At 34.3% G+C, this 20582-nt stretch overlaps 1 protein-coding gene and 1 pseudogene across 1 annotated transcript; both read left to right on the forward strand.

Annotated features, from left to right (window-relative positions):
- The first annotated feature begins 5902 nt into the window (after window positions 1-5902).
- LOC107862669 (exocyst complex component EXO70B1) lies at window positions 5903-8471 on the forward strand. Its single transcript, XM_016708299.2, has one exon. It carries the CDS (start codon window positions 6154-6156, stop codon window positions 8152-8154), a length of 2001 nt encoding a protein of 666 aa, XP_016563785.1. The 5' UTR covers window positions 5903-6153; the 3' UTR covers window positions 8155-8471.
- Window positions 8472-9138: 667 nt separating this feature from the next.
- LOC107864913 lies at window positions 9139-18750 on the forward strand (annotated as a pseudogene).
- Window positions 18751-20582: the final 1832 nt, after the last annotated feature.

Here is a 20582-nt window from a genome sequence, read left to right on the forward strand (position 1 = left end):
CTAATTGCATAGTCCTTCATGACTGACTTTAAATTTTTTTTGGTCAAGTAAACTTGATCGTCCTCAACATGCTTGTGATGCAGGTCTGAGATAATAACCTCAACATTATCCATCTCAAAAAAATCTAATGTTTGTGTATCTTCACAAACCACCAAAGCTCCTTCATTTGTTGTATTTATCACTATTTGAAAGTTGTTACAATTGATATCTCTTTCAGCAACACATATAGATGAACTTGCCAAGTTGTTCCCTACAACTTTATCCAAAATGCTACACATATAGATGAACTTGCCAAGTTGTTCCCTACAACTTTATCCAAAATGCTACACATATAGATGAACTTGCCAAGTTGTTTCCTGCAACTTTATCCAAAATGCTTACATATAAAAGAAGACAATTCATGTCTTGTATCAGCTTTTTCTGCAATATAAACACCTTAAAACCCATATCGTTATGTATTTCTATCTGCCCTGCATTAGCAGTGATTTGATATTCCACTAAAATACGTTTTCTGGTTAAATCCACACTTAAGTGAGATGTCAAAACATCGTGCAGGTCAACGAATGTTGCTGATGTGCTCAACAGTATAACATCAGTGACATATTCTTCGAAATTCTTTTCGTACATCCATCGGCCAGAGTGCTTCACAAGGACTAGTATGCTTCACATTTCTACTTAATTTAATCAATAAATAAACAAATATACATATTTGTCATATATCACTTATTTTAACACACTATTTACAACTTTAAATGCAGACAAAGTTACCCAGCCAACATCTCAATTTATAAAATACATTTTATACAATATTTGTTTAAAGTTACACACAAACAAAGCAAAAGTTTTCAATCAAATACATAAAATACTGCATCAAACGGAAGTAAAACAGGTACGAAATATATTTTCACATATACACTTATATTCTAAAATTCCAAAAAAGCAAAACAAAAATACATATGCAATGTTAACATAAATAATAACAAAAATACATATGCAGTGTTAACATTAAGCATGTCAAAAAATTACATCTGGAACATACATAATTTGTAATTTGATATGTTTTATACATATTTGTCAAATGTCACTTGTTATAACACGCACTTTACAGATTTAAGTGCAAACAAAGTTACACAGCCAGTAACTGAATTTAAAAAATACATTTACACTGCATTTTCTTAAAGTAAAATATCTTTTCAAATATACATTTATACTATAGAATTCCGACAACACAGCAAAAATACATATGCAGTGTTAATATTAAGTAAATAAAAAATACATATGCAGCAGATATTTTATACTTTTGTATGAGTTCATAGAATATCATCAAAATTAACAGATACATTTGATCATTCATTTATATAGTATTTCAGAAAAAAATTGAGTCAACTTCAATTCGAAAGTTGTTTACAATTTGTTCTACTGTTAAAACAATCAAAATAGCAACAAACGATCCTCAAAACAATATTCGAATACTGATTTTTTTCCTATTAAAACAACTTTAAAGCTGAAATTTGCAACAGATACTTGAATTCCAATTTTACTGCTGCCTTGAATCTAACTTGAACTTGTTTTTCAAATTTTTCACATACAAATTACGTTCAACAACCTAAACTTGATAGGCACATCAATAATGGTAAAAAAAATTGAACTGAATAACAAAAATGATTATGTACCTTAAACAATAGTAATGGTTTTATTTTCAACTGTTAGTTGAATTCAAACAAATGAAACAGATGAACCAACAATTGAATTTGATTCAATCAAATTACTGCATCGTTTTGCAATTGCTGTTGATTTCGAAGAAGAATCAGTCCATTTTGATTCAGAAAAACAAGGTAAGTTTCAAACAAATTGCTAAGAAAAGATGCAGCTGTTAATGGAAAAAAACTGAAATTTGAATTCTTAAGCCATAACGGAAGTCACGTTTTTTAAGAGTTTTAAATGAAAAAGGAATCTACATAATTACTTGATTGGTAATTATACCATATATAGCTCAACTAATTTCAGTTACTTAAGTGCAGTAATTGTTTTGTACATGTATTTTTCCAGCAACATTTTTAAAAAATACAAAATATAAGTTGCTATAAAATGTATTATCAAACTGTTGCTATAAAACTAATAATTAGGCTCTTAAGTATGCTATATGTGAATTTTGCCCAAAGAAAAATTTAATAAAAAGAATTGAGGGGTAGTTGAGTCATTTAATTCTCTTATCCATGTATTATTAAGCCATGGATAAGTAATCCCATGGTTTCTTAGGATAAGATAATGCACTCTATGGTGTATTAGTTATCCATGTCTTTGGTGGGATGAAATTTAAATTGGGTAACCAAATATTGTACATAGCTGAACTAATTTTTAATCTATGAATTATTTTATTTAATACGGCTTACTAAACGAGTCCATAGTGTTCGTTGACCATTATATGAACTGTAGCTGAAGATGGTGTTTATGGTAATCGATGGTAGTAGTTGATGATAGTGTTACCGGATGGTCGATAATGATATGGTGGTTGTAGTATCCATGATGGTTGGTGATAAAAGTGGACGGAGTAGTGATGAGATGTAATTTTTGTCAACTCTTAGAATGGATAATATCTTATTATAGAACTTAAATCATTTAAATTTGTTAATATTACATCTTTTCTTTCTTTTTTTTTTTTTGAAAAAGAAAAAAAACAAGTCAGACCTTAGAATATCTTCTTTCCATTAATATTGGTTAAAATTTTGGATAGCATAGATTAATAGCCATAAATATGAGCAATTTTTTTGATCTACTATGTACTATTTAATTTGGAATTGAGACACTTAATTAATAACTTTGATACTCTTAATGCAATTACTTTGATATTTTCTCATATCAAATACAATCAATCCAGGGAAAAAAAAGTATAGGACAGTCAAAAACCATTTGATTCTCAAACCACAATAGAGATATGTACTTATTTTGGTGTACTAAATCGATTCGGATCATTAAATAAATTACGAGATAATTAATTTTACATTTTTAACTACCTTATTCGTATTGGACAAATGGGAATCTTAATTAGAGAATATTTTTTCACATGTGCCAATCAACCACTAATTGCGATCCACTAAACTGATCTCATTATAAAGTAACCGAATTATGCTAATTAATTTTAGACCATGCCAAAAGTACGTAAGATAGTGCAAGAAACAGATCTAAATTGTTTAGCAGGATAATCATAACTACTTTTGATTAATGGGACTTGAGTATTATCTAAAATATCATTGGACTGCTTAAACTACATTTCCTCTAGTAGAAAAGTCTTAACGAGCTTTGTAATTGACTCTTCAACTATAAATTTCACTTGATTGAATAGAATAACAAAGACTAAATGATTGAAAATGACTCTTCAAATATCTCTTATACTTTATTTATTGATTTTTTTTGTCTATATTTTATTATTTTCTGATTTTAAAAAAGTTGTGTATAACTATGATAAATGTTTTTCGAAAAAAAAAATATGATTTTCTTAAATATTTTTGATGTTTGATAAAAAATTAATAAAAATAATTTTAAAAATATTATATATAATCTAGATAAAACTATATCATTAGGGTTGAGTGAACTTGAAGGTCAAGGGTTGGGTTCTCGGGCATGCCAAGGCATATCCATGGGCATCAAACAATCAAATGGAGCTTTTAGCTTTTAATGAAGGCCTCAGACTTGTAGAAGGAAATAACCTTACTCCAATTGAAATCTACATTAACTCAACAAAAGTATTATCTTGGCTTGCTACTGTTAACCTATTTTATGATTCTATTATTGATGAATGCAGGTCAAAACTAAAAAGATTACAAGAACCCAGAGGGTCCCATTGCTAGAGAGAACATAATGGGGTAGCGAATGCAATGGCAAAGTTGGGGATGGAGTTGGAAACACAACAGAGTTTCAAAAATTTTGAAGTTCCGCCGATGTGTGCACAACAAGCTCTGTGGGCATACATGACTGAAACTTTTTTTGTCAGATCTATGAAAGATTGTAATTTATCTCCCAAACAAGGAACTGGCTTCTTTTTTGTTCTAAACCCTGACTAACTATGCCGAATTGCCCCATCGAGGCTTTTTAATTAAATGTAATCTCATTGACCCAAAAAAAAAAAAAGAACTTGAAGTTTAGGGATTAGGAAGTATTGGCGGACATATGAAGGAGAAAATCATCGTAAAATGATTTTTCTATCATAAAAGTCATTTTTGTAAATTACAAAAATCTTTTTTTTTTTTTTTCAAAAATATATAAAGATATCTTGATCAATAAAACTAGAACACTAGTAGGTAGTTGTATTTTCTCGCTTTCTAACAAATAGGTTTGATGATAGTTTGGTGCTTTATACTTGTTCCCAATTTTGTAGTTGTTTGTCTTATGATTTTTGTTACCCCTTGTTATTGTTATTGCTCCTTGTTTACTGAAATGAGAATGTGGATTACGAGGTCGAAAATTGAATCTTAGCCAAGTTGAAAGTTTAGGTTGACAACCAGCTGAGCGTTACTAAGATTCTCTGTTCTCTTTACTTCTGTGTTTTTCATTTTAATTGCTTTGATATGAATCATTAAATCGAACGTCTTTCATAAAATTTGTCTCTCTACCTCATGAAGTATGAGTAAGATTTATGTACACTATTTTTTTTCTAGACCTTTTTACTTATATCATATTGCATTAACTATATTTTTTTTTTTAAGAAAAGAAAGAGGATAGGAAAAGAGAAAATGGGAGAAGAGATTACATTGTCCTCATAAATAAAATAAAAATTGAGATAACCAACTATTTAAGCTATCAAAATTTCTGATTACATGAAATATGTTGTTGTAAACATCCAAAAGTTGAATTCATGTCAACAAGCACACCCTATATCCATGGTACTAGTACTCAAGCTGGCATGTACAGGACATGCCGCACAAGGTACAACCAATCCTTATTTCCCGACGTAACGTATATCGTACTCTCTCCATTCTATTTTTTATGCATTGTTATTTTTTTTTAGTCCGTCTTAAAAAAAAATGTTACATTTTCTAACTTGGTAACTATTTAAAAATATGATTTTACTTTTATTTTTATTGATCCCATTTATAAATTTCCATTTAATTAAAAATATAAATATTAATAGTATATTTTTTTAATAAATAATAGTAATTGAATAAATATCATCAAGTTTTTTTTTTTTATTTTGTACGCTTCATATCTAATCAAATTATGTAGCATAAAATGAGATAGAGAGAATTAGGGGTGGGCATGATATGGTACAGTATTTGAAACTTTGATACGATAATTTTAGTATTCGTTTTTTAAAAACATTATACCATTATCATATCATATTAATTCGGCATGGTTCGGTATTTTGCGGTATGGTAATCGGTAACCATAATTTGTTCAACTTTGACAATATATACTCATGTACTAGAGTATTATTACTTCGACTTTTCAAAAGCATGTCTTAATTGTATCATAAATACACATTACAAATTTAGAAATTTGAAAAAGAAATACAAACAATTTCTTTTATTAGTCAATTACACAAAAAAGACTTTTCAATCAAGATAAAGTAACGAAAGTTTCAATGTTTAAACATTTTTATACTAATAGTAAGTATTATATTTTTTTTTGTGTATATATATAAGTTACTTATGTAACTATATATATATATACTTCAGTATGGTATTCAATATTTTGGTGTGTCGTTTGCAAATATCGAATACCATAACATATATTAAAAAAATTTAAAATATATACCATATATCATATCAAATATCATAATATCAAAATTACGATATCAAAAATTTCAATTTGATATGATAATTCAGTATATACCATATCCTGCGCACCATCGGAGAGAATAGTATTTTTTTTTTTTTTCTCATTATCATATTTGGAAGCCTTGGAAGGACAAAGGCTATTACCCAACCAACTGGTCTAACAAAAACACCCCCGCACGCACGCAGCAGAAATGGAATGCAACAACATTCAAAGCCTTTGAATTGAATTGAATTTCCCCAAAAATCATCCAAACAAATCCCAAAATTCTCTCCCTTTCCTTCTCCCCTGATAACCCAAATTTCCCCTTCTTTCTCCCTTTTTCTCCTCCGCTTCCAAACCCTAATTTCAACCCCCTCAAAGGAGAGAGAGAAGGGTTGGATGGCGGCGACTATTGAAGGACAGGATAGGGTTCTTGCTGCTGCACAACAGATCGTTAAAAGTCTCAACACTTCTACCAATGTTGATACTGATGATATGCTCATGATCTTATCATCCTTCGATAATCGTTTATCCAAGCTTTCCAATTTGATGACGTCATCTTCTTCTTCTACTCCTACATCGGCTAAAGCGGCGGCCGGAGCCGGAGTCGGAGCTGATGATTCGTTCGTTGATCCTAAATTTGAAGCCGCTGAGCAGCTTGTGCTTCATTGGAACTCACCTCCTAACGCCGATCCTGATGCGACCTTTGAATATCTCGCTGCTGTTGACGAGATTATTCAGATGACTGAGGATCTGAATGTTCAGCCGGAAAATGATCCCGTTATGGACAGAGCTGAAGCTGCTTTACAGCATGCTATGGCTCATCTGGAGGATGAGTTTCGTCATATTCTTATTAGAAATACTGTTGTCTTCGACGCTAATCGTCTTCACGAGTCCTCGTTTATCCGCCGTTGTTCTATCTCTTCCTCTGCTGTTGAAATTCCTGATTTTGAAACAGGTGCTTTGTCGGAAGATCAGGAGGATATTAGTAGTGGAAGGTACAATCATGTTAAAGGGAAGAGTCTTGGAGGGGATGAGTTCTCCCTTGAGTTGGTGTTGCCGGATGCTATGATTGAACTGAGGGAGATTGCTAATCGTATGATTCGCTCTGGATACGAGAAGGAATGTTGTCAAGTGTACTCTAGTGTTCGTAGAGAGGTGCTTGATGAGAGTTTTGCAATACTTGGGATTGAGAAATTGAGCATTGAGGAGGTCCAGAAGATTGACTGGCAGTCGCTGGATGAGAAAATGAAAAAATGGATTTATGCTATAAAAGTTCTGGTGAGAATCCTGTTATCTGCTGAGAAGAGCTTATGTGAACAGATTTTTGTAGGCTCGGAGTTGATTAAAGAAGTGTGCTTTATTGAAACTTCAAAGGGATGTGTGATGCAGCTCGTGAATTTTGGAGAAGCTGTGGCAATAGGGCAAAGGTCATCTGAGAAGTTGTTTAGGATTCTGGATATGTATGATGCCCTGGCAGATGTTTTGTGTGACATAGACGTGCTTTTTAGTGATGAAGCTGGTGAAATGGTCTGTGTTGACGCAAAGGACGTGTTAGATCGCCTAGGAAAAGCCGCTATTGGGACATTTGTGGAGTTTGAAAATGCAGTTCAGCGGGAGGCTTCAAAGAAACCAACACAAGGAGGTGAAATCCATCCATTGACTCGTTATGTTATGAATTATGTGAAATTGCTGGTTGATTATAGTGATACATTGAATGGACTTTTAGAGAAGTTAGAGTGTGGTATGGAACCTGACTCTTCTCGAGTTGATCATGGTGATAACTTGGAGTTGGAGAATATTGCACCACTGGCGAGGCGGTTGATGTTACTGATCAAGTCTTTGGAAGTTAATTTGGAGGGGAAGTCGAGGATGTATGAAGATAGTGGAATGCAGTATATATTTTTGATGAATAATGTTCATTACATTGTCCAGAAAGTGAAAGATTCGGAGCTTCAAAAACTTTTAGGTGATCAGTGGGTCAGAAAGCGGAAGGGTCAAATTCGACAACATGCTACAAGCTATCTTAGAGCTTCATGGAGCAAGCTTTTATCTTGTTTGAAGGATGAAGGACTTAGCGGAAGCTCAAGTAATGCTTCAAAGATAGCCCTCAAGGAGAGGTTTAAGAACTTCAACGCATGTTTTGAAGAAATTTACAGAATCCAGACTGGTTGGAAGGTCCCAGATGCCCAACTACGTGAAGAACTAAGGATTTCTATTTCAGAAAAGGTGCTTCCTGCATATCGCTCATTTCTGGGAAGATTCGGGAGTCATTTAGAGAGTGGAAGAAATGCTGGGAAGTACATAAAGTATACTCTAGAGGACTTAGAGGGTTATTTATTGGATCTATTTGAAGCAACTCCTCTTGTTTTGCACCATATGAGAAGAAAAGGCACTTAAGGTGCATGTCTTTGGAGACAGGTATGGCTCCTTTTTAAGGACTAGCGTGTCTAGAGTATAGGCTGTGGGGACTTTCTGTTTTCTTGTTGATCCAATGTGTTAAAAGAAGTCTCAAGAGATTAGCTATACTCTTGTTCACCTACTGTAATAACTATGTGAGATGTATATGTATTATATGTGAGATCTGCTGGTACAGTGGTCTATCCTTTGAGCTCTTCAGACCATAATTTCATCATATGGATAGGATACTTAGTAAGCTAATCACTGTATTTTCTCTGTGTTGCTTATGGTTTGCAATTTATTGCTGACTTGTTGTATGATGAGGATGCAAAATGTCTGTGCCAGGAGATGTTATTTTGTGTTCTTGTTTAAAAGGAAAATACAGAAAACAATACTCATCCCGTGTTGCTTCTTTTTCATCCCAAATGAAACAGATTCAGAGTTTTGGTGTGTGTGTATAACTGTACTGTTTGATGCATGGTGTGTTTATTGCACTATACACATACTTTCTTATCTATTATAGGTGGTGTTTCGATGTATAAGCCTGTTTGAAGCTGTTGCTTGTGGGGAGTGTCTATACTATCCAGTATTAATATGTGACTGTGCCACAGGGATATCAAAAAGTTTGCACATGCTAAAGTTAGCTCCCTAGTTTTGCACATGATAAGACATTTCTTCACTTGCTCTTGAATTTGCAGCGGGTTATGTTTCTCTCCTTTCTCATTCCAAGTGAATACTTTGGCAGCCAACTGAGCAGATACCCTAGGAGGATACAAAAGTCAGAATCTTGTATCTTCCCTGCTGTAAGTTATTCTTTCCGTTTGTTTTATTAGGATAATTAACTCAGCGCAAACATTATTGCAAGCATGGTAAAGTAGCCTCGACGGATAGCAAATCAGGAATTCCTAGTAGTGACTATTTTAGGGTACGCAAATGTTTGTTGTGTAGGTACGTAAAAAAAAAAAAAAAAAAAAAATCACAACAATGGAGTTGTCTTGTTGCATACCTGTTACCTACTACCACCATAGGTACTTGGAACTCTGCCCACCAAGGCGCAAAATTGGAAGAAGTGATCTAATGTTGTTTATTGATTTGAACTCTGGTCTCCATTCCTTAGGCAGTCCAATCTTCTTTTCCGGAGTGAGTACTCTTTAACTTGCCATAGGTTATTGATTTTTGCTTGTTGTGGTGAACTTCTCATATTATCTGAAGCTCCAAGTGCACTTTGACTTCACCATGTTCAGCACTAAAATATGAATCGTAATTTGAAATTTCAGAATTTTCTGGTTTCACATCCAACCAAGAGAGAGATCTCACAGTAAGGACTTCCCAGTTTTTCTATATCTCTTTCCTAGTTTCTTCCTTGCCAGTGGAGGAGTCTCTTGCTTCATATCTCCTGGCATCATCCACTGGAATTTAGTTACACAGTCCATACTTGTTTTGCTTGTCTGCTATTAAAAATAAGATGATTGAGTGATTTGATGAACTCGTCAAAAGGTGCACCTAGTGATTAAAACCTCTTCTCAGTGGATTGTTGTGTTAAACAAGCTCCGAGTACTGTCAGAGCATTCAAAAGAAGCTTCTTTTGGTGGTGCCTTTGTCTTCCAAGTGATTTTTTCATGGCCAATTTTCCACTTCATCCACTCTCTTGCATAAGTGTAAACTGATAACATGATTTAACTGAGAATTTTCCCACCTTTTCTGCCAATATATTGTATAGATTCATTCAATCTTTCCTCTGATACTACTTTCTTCAGTTTCTAAACCTAAAAGATTCACACTTATATTTTCTCGATCATCGAAATTTCTTTGAAACTGTAGATTCCATAGATTTCGACTAGTTTTAGAAATGCAATCTTCAATAATATATGCTTTATCAGCAACCAGGTTATCGCTAAGAGTTTTCCAATACTCATCATCCAACCTTATAGACCCACATACTAATTCTTCCCATTGCCAATCTTTAATTTGATTACATTCTAATTTTTGGTCCATTTCCTGATCTTCAATACGCTTGCATTCAAATCTTCTTCCCATCGGCCCCCCTTCAGTCCTAATTTCATCATGAAATAAATTTGCACCCAAGGATGTGGCCTAGTGGTCAATGAAGTGGGTTCACAAATAACAACCATGAAATTTTGGGTTCAAATCCCAGCATAGGCAAAAACACTAGATTATATCTTCCCATCCATCCCATCCATCCATCCCATCCCATGGATAGAGTTGCACACTACCCGTGTTAGTGGGAGGTAGCAGGTACCCCGTGGAATTAGTTGTGGTGCCTGCAAGCTGGCTCGGAGACCCATGTTTCTAAATATTCTATACCCACTTTATAATAATAAAAATTCTTCACCTCTTGTCAGCAGTTTTGTTTTTCTCCCTTTTGATAAATCAGAAGAAACTTCTTTCCAACTGAAAGCACCAACAAGGTTGTATAAGTGCACACAGCAAAAGCTCGGGTACCCATTACCATTTAAATATCCAGGGAACCGAGGATATAAAGTAATGAATTTGAATCATATACATCCAGGGACAAGAACCGTTGTTGACTGTGGTCAAGGATTTTTACCTTATCAAATAGTGTGTGTTGGATCTGTTGCATTGAATTACTCCTGCTTTCTGTCGAATCAGATTATTCGAAAGAAGCAAGATGGAATTGTATACTTTATGTCTATCGTCTTCTTTGCCATTCTTCTTCTTTCCCAGCTCCAAAGCAGTCCTTGACTGTCCTGTATCACCTAGCTCAAGCCATTCAAAGAGAAGAATTCTTCTTCGAAACCTAATATTTTAAAAGTAGTTGATTCAGCTCTTCGCAACCCGGCACACATACATGAAATATTGTGTGTGCGTGTGGGTGGGTGGGGTGGGGGTGGGGGGTGGGGGGTCTGGCCTGCATTTCTCCTTGTAACAAGATATAGCGAGATTTTCTAGAGTTCTCTGCATCTTTCTGATACCTCCGTTTCATTAAATCTGACCCCTCTGCATATTCTTAACCGAGACTGATCTTTTTGAAGTTCCGTCTTATTGTCAATTTTCCAATCTTCACAATTCCCTCTGAAGGACACCCCGTAGCCATTTTGGAACCAATCACTGTGGCATCAAAGGATTTTTCTTCTTTTTCATCTTTTCCTTCCCGATGCTGCCCTCTCTTTTTATTGTTTATCCCTGTAGTCCATCTTATCTTTTTGTTGTTTCCTTCTGGGAAAGAAATCTTTCCAGAGTTTATTGTCCTTCACTTCAGATGGAATGGGAATCAATGACATTAGGTAGGGTGGAATGCTATCCAAGACCGTATTCATAACGTCAATCTGCTTCCAAAGGAAAGGTATTGTGTGTTTCAAGGCGTGATTTTTTTTTTTTGATAAAGTAGGTAGATTTCAGTGAAGACAACAAAAAATGCAGAAGTTATAAAAGATAGATTGAGTGACCTCTTTGACACTTCTAATTACACTTCCTGTAGTCTGACTTTGACTTCTAATGATCTTTGTTCCTTTACTTTGATGAGTAAGATCTAGGATTTTTGCTTTGGTGTGACTATTGTTGGGACCTGGTCAACTTCGAGTTCTCAGCTCTAGTTGGTATTTGGTCTTCGTTTTATGGAAATGCTGGTGCTGTTAGGCATTTCTTAGCTTCCATTGCAATTACCGCCTTTCTTCTTCTCCCTGAAACTGAGATTAGAATCAAATTGCACTGTTGGATGTATTACGTGCGTAATAGACCATGCAATAGTAGAAGAATTATATACTCGTCTTGCATGATCATGACATAGAATCCACTTTTTCTTTCAAACCTGAGCTTTTCATAGACATGACTGCAATCACATTAGCTGTAGATGTAGTTCTGGCTGCAAGCGAATTGTATTTGAAGTTCTAAAAAATATTTTCATGTGAAGCAGTAATGTGCTTGTTACGAGGGTATCTTTTAATGTTTTCTATTTTATGTTCATGGTTTGCGTCTGCGTAGAAATCCATTAGAAGAGATAAAGGGAGGGTGTCATCTCAGCACTTGGATGGAGCCCCTAACCCTTCAGTGGCAGGCCTAGCTTATTTTGTGTTTCAGGTCCAGGGTATGGTGAAGGTCGGTCTTTATTTGTGAGGAAATAGGAATATAGAGATCTTGTGCATTAAGCACGGTGTCCACTGTTTTTTTTTTTTTTTTTTTTAAAGTCGTGTTCTTGCCCTTTGTTACTCTAGGATGGGACTGGAAATAAGATTCATCAAGATAGGCACGATTGCTGGTCAATGATTGGTAATGGCAGTTATCTTTTGCTTGTCTGATTATTGAGGAAGGATATGAGGTGGCTGGGGACACTCAATAATTTAGTTCCAAATCCAATAATTGTCTAGTAATGTTGATGCAGACTCTTCGTTGCCTACTGACCGAGTTGTCGATAATCACTAGCTGTCGCAAGAAAGAATCAATTGGAAAGCTCTATCTAGTGCATCTTGCTGCTTAGAAAAATAAGTTTAGTGAATCTTGCTTTTTTGATTTATGATTTACCTGATGGCTGAACCTCTCTGTTAGGGAGCTGTTCATCGTTCTGTTCCTAACATGACCATGCTTGACCTTAATTGTTACTTGAACAAGTAAAAGTAGTCTTGGTTCAAGTCGGGGTAGCATTTCTCTTCAAAGATACACGCTTTCTTCTGGATAATTGGGGTTTTTGCCATTTTTTCCTCGTCCGTTTTAGTAGTGTTATTTAGTTATCGTGTGCGTAGTTTCTTTTTCTTGCCACACTTGTTTTGCATGTCTTATTGTTATTAGAATCCTACATCGGATGCTTTTCTTTTGAACTGAGGGTCTATCGGAAACTCTCTACCTCACATCACACAGCTTGGAGTAAAATTTGCGTATATCTTATCCTCTCCAGATTCCACTCGCGTGATTACAATGGGTATGTTATTGTAGCCATGTTTGGCTGTACTCTCTCTATTAACTGGATTTAAACATGGAAGTTGACATTTACAATCTTTGAAGTGTCGGTTGATCGAGTTGTCAAAAAGGGTGGATTTCATTGTTTTTCCTGTTCTAAAGGGGTTGGGGGGGGGGGGGGGGGGAGGAGGGAATTATTGCTATATTTCCAACGAATGTGTGTATATTTAACGATTACAACAAAAAAGGAGTACCTTTGACACAAGCAATTTTATCCTCGTGCTTTCTTAAATAGCAATACTATTCTTCTTTTATTTTATTTTGTGAAGTTAATGCAGGAGGGTGCTAGGACCATAAAGCATGAAAACAAAATGGCAAAGAATAGCAAAATATTGAAATCTAATTTTACATACTAAGAGGGAATTGAACAATTGTTGTCTAGGGGTGTAATAGTAATACTTCCTCTCTCTTAAAATATGTTTAGCTATAGCAAAAGAAATTTCTCTTGGAATACCTATTGTTTTAGAAATTCTAAGATAAGTAAATATTACTTCATTTAGTCCAATATAAATAAATTATTGGACACCTTTTTTAAGGTTCAACGTGAATAAATTGGTCTTTAAGGAGTGTGCATCATGTTTTGCATAAAATTGAAAAGGAAATGGTAAAAAGAAAGTCGTACTCGTGATGCACACTTTCTTGTTTAGAAATTGAAATATTATGTAATGTTGAATTTCACACTTGCATTACTTTCTTATTGAGAGTAAAAGAGAGGCAAATTATCGCCGTTAGACTGTTGTTCAGAATATATGACATAAAATGAAATGCCAATCAAATAATCTATATTTGTCACTTTATTTTCAAGTATTTTAAAAATAGATGTTTATTTTTTATTTGTCACTTTTAATATATCGAGAAAGATAATTATTTTTTCTCTATTTTATCCTCAACATTAATTATTTATTTTTCAAATACATAAACTTATAGGTCAATTAATATAAATACTATTAAAAAATACTTATATTAATCATTAAATTTTATTAAAGAGAGTACAAAGTTAAAAATTGACAAGTAAAAATGAATAGATGGAGTATTAATTTCTTTTTAAATCGACACCATTCTCTTTCGAAAAAGGAAAAAGGGTCAAATTTACCTCTTCTTTAAAAATTTCGTTAAATATACTCTTTTATCATTTTTTGGGACCAATATTCCCCTCGGTGTCATACTTTTGAGGCCAAATTTATGCTTGTTGTTAAGAAAGTTTTTACCTGTGCCCTTTTTTTAACAGAAAAGTTCAAATCAACCTTAAAGGGTTATTCTCAAAAATAGACTCAAATTAGAGTGACTTTTAAATTTTAGCCCCAAATAAAATGACTTTGTTAAAATAGCCTTTACTTGTTAAGTCATATTTTTTGGACGAAAATATCCTCCTCCAAAATATTCGTTGTTCAATCTCTTTCTTCGTCTTTTTATTCCAAATTTCAGAATCAACCCATGCAATGGCTCTCTAAAGCCCAAGGCTAAGTTGCCCAAATCGTTAAATCTCTTTCTTCCTCTCTTTCTTTCAAATTCCAGAATCGACTTTCAAACATTTGCAAAATCGACTTTTACCGTAAGGGTTCTTCAGGTATGAAATTCATCATCAAAAGTCATTATGGTAATTTTAGCTTATTGATGCATTGTGGTAATTTTAGCTCGTTAAATAATTAGCATATTGATTTGATTTTTGGGGAGGTGAACGTAAGCTGAACTTGGGATATGCTATTGTTGTAGTAATATATTTACCATTGAGGAATTCCATCGAACAGGTTGTGGGGAGTTTGTTATTGCGGTTATAATTGTGTTTGAGTAGTTGTGGGGGGTGGTCTTGGAGGAAAAGGCCGTTAATATTGGAGTTGACGTTGATCGCAACATATTTTGGGAAGGCCAAACGTATAAGGTCAAGGTGGTATAAGAAATTAGGCCCAAGTATTTCAAACTAGTGGTATAATTAGCATTAGAAGATGATGAGGAATTGTGTCGAACAAGTTGTGGGGACTTTGTTATTGTGATTATAATTGTGTTTGAGTAGTTGCGAGGGTTTGGTTTTGGAGGGAAAGACTGTGTTTTTCATCTCGGATGAATCCAGCCTATGTTTTATAGATTAAAGAAGCACTAACTTTTTGATTCTAAGAGAGAGCACCTTAGCTATTAGCTTGTATAACATAGAGCAACAAGCAATGGATTTAAACTCTCTAATGGTAGTAGGATTTGGCAGTAGAAGAGAACTACAACCACCAAACTATCTGAATAATAAATGCATTTATGAAAGACGCGCGGAGCCAGGATTGTATATCACAAGGGCCTTCGTGAAATATATTTTTATGTATATATAGTAGATACTGAATCCCTTGATTTCTTTCATGTGTTCACCTATTTATATTCGAAACTCCCTTAGTGAAAGTCCCGACTTCTCCACTGATGATAGACCACATTCAAGTGTTGGGTAAGTGAAAATGACAATACTTTTAGCTTTGGAAACTGATTGTGATGAAACTTACCTTAAAACCTGTGATTATAGAGTTTCTATCAGTTCATAAAGTTAATATTATATACTCTAGATAATGACTATAGATGAGCAGTTTCTAAGACTGCAATCATTGAAAATGACAAATCAAATAGCTGATCTTTTAAACATCTAAAGTCCAATGTGTTCAATTTTCTTGTTCAAGATGTGGTGTGAATGATGTAGACATCAATAATTATTTTCCTAATTTTCAACATGTGTATCTTGTGAGAGCCCTCTAGTTAGTACAGATGAGTTTTGCAATTAGTTGTTAGATTACTCCACACTACATTTTAAAGACACCAGAAAATATCTGGCACTTTGCAAGATTGAATCCAAAAACAGCACACACACAGAGTATTGTTAACTTTGTTTCAACATTTTTATCCATTTAAGATTATATTTTTATGCTATTTTTGGTCCTAAATTACGGTCATATGTGCAAGCAAAAAATAAGGCTGACTTATGCTCTCTAAAGAGTTAAGGTTTCATCGTTTGAATTTAGATAGCTTTAAGACTCCATACATCTATTATTGTATTCTTGAGATGTAAGTTGCGCGTGCATGAAACCTTAGGCTAGAAATTTTTTTAAAAAAAATAAGTCTCCAACTTTTGATCATTGACTACTGATGTTTCGAGTGATCTTACTATAGAAGTCGGATCAACCAATTTTGCTCTTCACAAGGTACAAAAATGAAGTGTGCAATCTTTCTTCCTCTCGTGTAATTTAATCTACCGTTTTTCATCATCATTACAATGCTCAAGTCTATGGAAAAACAGAAGTTGTGCAAAGAAATGGCTAGTCTAAAGTACCTTGAAAAAGATTGATGTTTTAGCCGTTATAATAGGCTACCGATATCAATACAGCTGTGTTGAGGAGAAAAGAAAAGTCAATATCCAGACGCAAAAACAGAACTACAGAACTTAAGTTATGTGCTTCGTGTTAAAATTAAGAAAAATGAAAGAAGAATATCTTGGATACATTTCTAATATTATTGATAATTTGTCATTATTTGCAGTTCCCTCTGGTTTCGTGAAGTGGAAAAATTAGAAAGCTACTGCTAGAGGCGAAGGATACAAAGGTTTCAAGAATCGATCTTACTGGTCTTCATGGCGGATCCGATGCATTTGAACTTACTGCAAAGTTCTGCTATGGAGTGAACGTTGAGATTACCATATCAAATGTGGCGTTACTCAGATGTGCAACCAGGTTCATGAAAATGACAGAAGATATCTCTGAGAAAAAACTGGAAATCGTACTGAGGTATTCCTTAAGGATGCGATATTTCCAAACATATCCAACTCGATATCTGTTCTTCATCGATGTGAAACATTACTACCGGTATCTGAAGAAGTCAATCTTGTTAGCCAGTTAACAAACGCAATTGCAAACAATGCCTGTAAAGAGCAGCTAACATCTGGTTTGTCAAGGCTAGAGTATAATTTTCTACCCAAACCTGCTCAATGCGTTGATTCTGAGACACCATCAGATTGGTGGGGAAAATCACTCGCGGTGCTAAATTTGAATTTTTTTCAAAGAGTTCTGTCGGCAGTAAAAACAAAAGGTCTTAAACAAGACATTATCAGCAGAGTTTTGATAAATTATGCCCAAAATTCTCTTCAGGGCTTGCTCATCAAGGACCTTCCGTTGGTTAAAGAAAGTTTCTTGGATTTGGATTTGCAGAAAAGACAAAGGATCATCGTCGAAACAATAGCTGGCTTACTACCAACACAATCCAGGAAAAGCACAGTGCCAATGGCTTTTCTTTCAAGTTTGTTAAAATCTGCAATAGTAGCATCAGCATCAACTTCCGCAGGTCTGATCTAGAGAAGCGCATTGGTCTGTAGTTAGATCAGGCAATTCTTGAAGATATTCTCATACCTGCAAATCCACATGGAAACAATCGCAACCCTCTCTATGACATAGATTCTATCTTGAGGATCTTTTCCTTTTTCTTGAAATTGAAAACTTTTGTTCAAGAGGCAAAAGTTTATACTTTAATTGCATTGATTAGATTATTAACATATCTGCAACTCTTGCCTTATGGGCAAGACGTAGTCAAGAAAATTGTTGAAATTAAAATTTTTCTTGGGCAAAAGTTTTCAATTTTAAGAATTTTCTTGACTACGTCTTGCCTATGTGGCAAGAGTTGCATATATGTTAATAATCTAATTTATTCTTTAATTGCACTAATTAGATTATTAACATATATGCAACTCTTGCCTCATGGGCAAGACGTAGTCAAGAAAATTCTTAACATTGAAAACTTTTGCGCAAGAGGCAAAAGTTTATTCTTTAATTGCACTGATTAGATTATTAATATATATGCAATTTTTGCCTCATGGGCAAGACTTAATTTAAAAAATTTGAAATTGAAAATTTTTGCCCAAGAGGCAACAGTTTATTCATTAATTGTATTGATCATATTATTAACATATATGCAACTCTTACCTCATGGACACGAGTTAGTTTAGAAAATTGTTGAAATTGAAAACTTTTGCCCAAGTGGCAAAAGTGTATTCTTTAATTGCACTGATTAGATTATTAACATATATACAACTCTAGCCTCATGGGCAAAACTTAGTTTAGAAAATTATTGAAATTGAAAACTTTTGCCAAGAGGCAACAGTTTATTCTTTAATTGCACTGATTAGATTATTAACATATATGCAACTATTGCTTCATGGGCAAGACTTAGTTTAGAAAATTGTTGAAATTGAAACCTTTTGCCCAAGAGGCAAAAATTTATTCTTTAATTGCACTGATTAGATTATTAACATATATGCAACTATTGCCTCATGGGCAAGACTTTAAAAAATTATTGAAATTGAAAACTTTTGTCCAAGAGGTAATAATTTATTATTTAATTGCACTGATTAGATTATTAACATATATGGAACTCTTGCCTCGTGGGCAAGACTTAGTTTAGAAAATTGTTGAAATTGAAAACCTTTGCCCAGAAGGCAAAAGTTTATTCTTTAATTGCATTGATCAGATTATTAACATATATGCAACTCTTGCCTCATGGGCAAGACTTAGTTTAGCAAATTATTATACTGTGATTATAAACATCAAATATAAATTGTTACTAATATTCTTTTGCTCAACACAGGTTTCAATATGCATTTTTTTAAGTTATGGCGCTTCAATCATTGAGTTACATGTTTATCCGAAATAATATTGGATGAGCTAAAATAGGGACCTAGATAATAAATACGTTGGTCCAATATGCGAATTTGTTACCTCTCTCGCACTAGTATTATAGACATTGACACTCCTCATTCTCGAGACCAACTGATAAAGTTATTGTTTTAGAAGATACATAATATATATATATATATATGTATATATATATATATGAAGGCTTTTTAAGTGTGTCCACCAAGCTTCTAGTCATATTAGTTGTTAATTGTGTTATTGTAATACCCCGTACTTTTTCTAGCTAATTTCATCTCAAGAATGTCTAGTATTAGCTTCTAAATTGAATGATGGTTATTCCATGTGGAATTCTCAGGATTTTCCCTCTTTTTCATGTGGAAAATTCAATAAGCTTTCCATCGACATAAGATTCGCCCAAATTCGATAACCGAATCAGAAGTTACGACTATTTCAAGTTCCCGTCGTAAAACAGCGCCATATTAGTCAGTGGCGCGCCGCGCCACAAGAGTAAATGACATTTGGCAAATTCCAGTAGGGGTCCGCGATTATGGCACGTCACGCCAGGGCCCAAATTCAGAATTATCCTTTTCCAGTGTCTTAGCGCTATTTCCTCCGCGTCGCACCAAAGTTCCAGGTCACAAAAAAATGGGCAACGCGATGGCTCTACGTCGCGTTATTCCTTAGTTTTCCAATTGTCAAATTCCAGTGACACGGCGCGATAGCGCCGCGTCGCGCCAGGGGTTCAGTTCGAAAATTTTTTACTGAAATTAAATGACGCGTCCAGGATTAAAAGGGGTCAATTTTCTACCCTTATTTAAATCCAATAACACGTGATTCAGCCACTTTTCACCCAAAATACACTCTCTTCTCTTAAAAACCTCTCAAGAATAAGCTAGGGTTTTCATAGAAAATCCAATTCCAAGAAGGTTTCACCGTCAATCTTCATGAAATCACGAACTAAGGTACGCGTAGTGTTCATTTATGGACTCCTTTCGTCCATGAAGCCCAAGAATCTCTTTTCTAAGTTTAAGTTTATGGATTTCTTTATGAATTTCATGTTGGGTTTGTTTTGAGTATGTTGAGAATGATCAATTGAATTCAAATCCATGTAGGGTGATAAATTCTATGTGGGTTAAATTATTATAGATATAGATTCATGCAAACCTATGACTAAACCCTTGAATGATGAAATTAGAATTGAACCATGATGTTTAATTATTGTACGATGATGTTTACATATACCATGCCTACAATATGTTTGATTAAATGCCTAGATGAAGGAAAAGTGCCTAACTAGCATGATACCATGAAATCCCCATGTATGTACAAGTTATACCTATCACATGTCTTGATGAAATGCTTTTATAAATGTATTATGATGTTAGTTATATGTTCAAGTAAGTTATGCTTGGTCGGTTTTCTTCCATCGAGTCCTGGGGGTGCTCGTACCCGAAACATTAGCTGTGAGCCTAGAGTCATGTCATGTTTTCACGATACTCTCAGTCAAGCTATGATCCTTAGACTTTAGACAGTCTTATAACTCAGGAAATCTCCATGATCTCATGAACTCAGTCAGTTATTAGATATCAGTAGTATTCTATCAGTCAACGAAATTCAGTAACTCAATCCATGTTCAGTTTAGTAAATCATATTCAGTGTCTATTCAGATGGGAGTAGAAATTAGCACCGAGCGAACCCAAGGATGAGAACTCACCTGTTATATGAGGGTGTGATTCTTAGAAACAATCCTTGCATTCCAGAACTGTGTAGCCAGCATAGGTTGAGACATCATAGCCTGCTATATGAGGATAGATGAGGTGGCTTATCCAGCTATATGAGGGTTCCCACCGT

The sequence above is a fragment of the Capsicum annuum genome, chromosome 3 (genome assembly GCF_002878395.1).
Source record: "Capsicum annuum cultivar UCD-10X-F1 chromosome 3, UCD10Xv1.1, whole genome shotgun sequence".
Taxonomy (NCBI): domain Eukaryota; kingdom Viridiplantae; phylum Streptophyta; class Magnoliopsida; order Solanales; family Solanaceae; genus Capsicum; species Capsicum annuum.

Coding starts and splice junctions, on each gene's coding strand:
- LOC107862669 (XM_016708299.2), top strand. CDS start 6,154: ATGGCGGCGACTATTGAAGGACAGGATAGGGTTCTTGCTGCTGCACAA.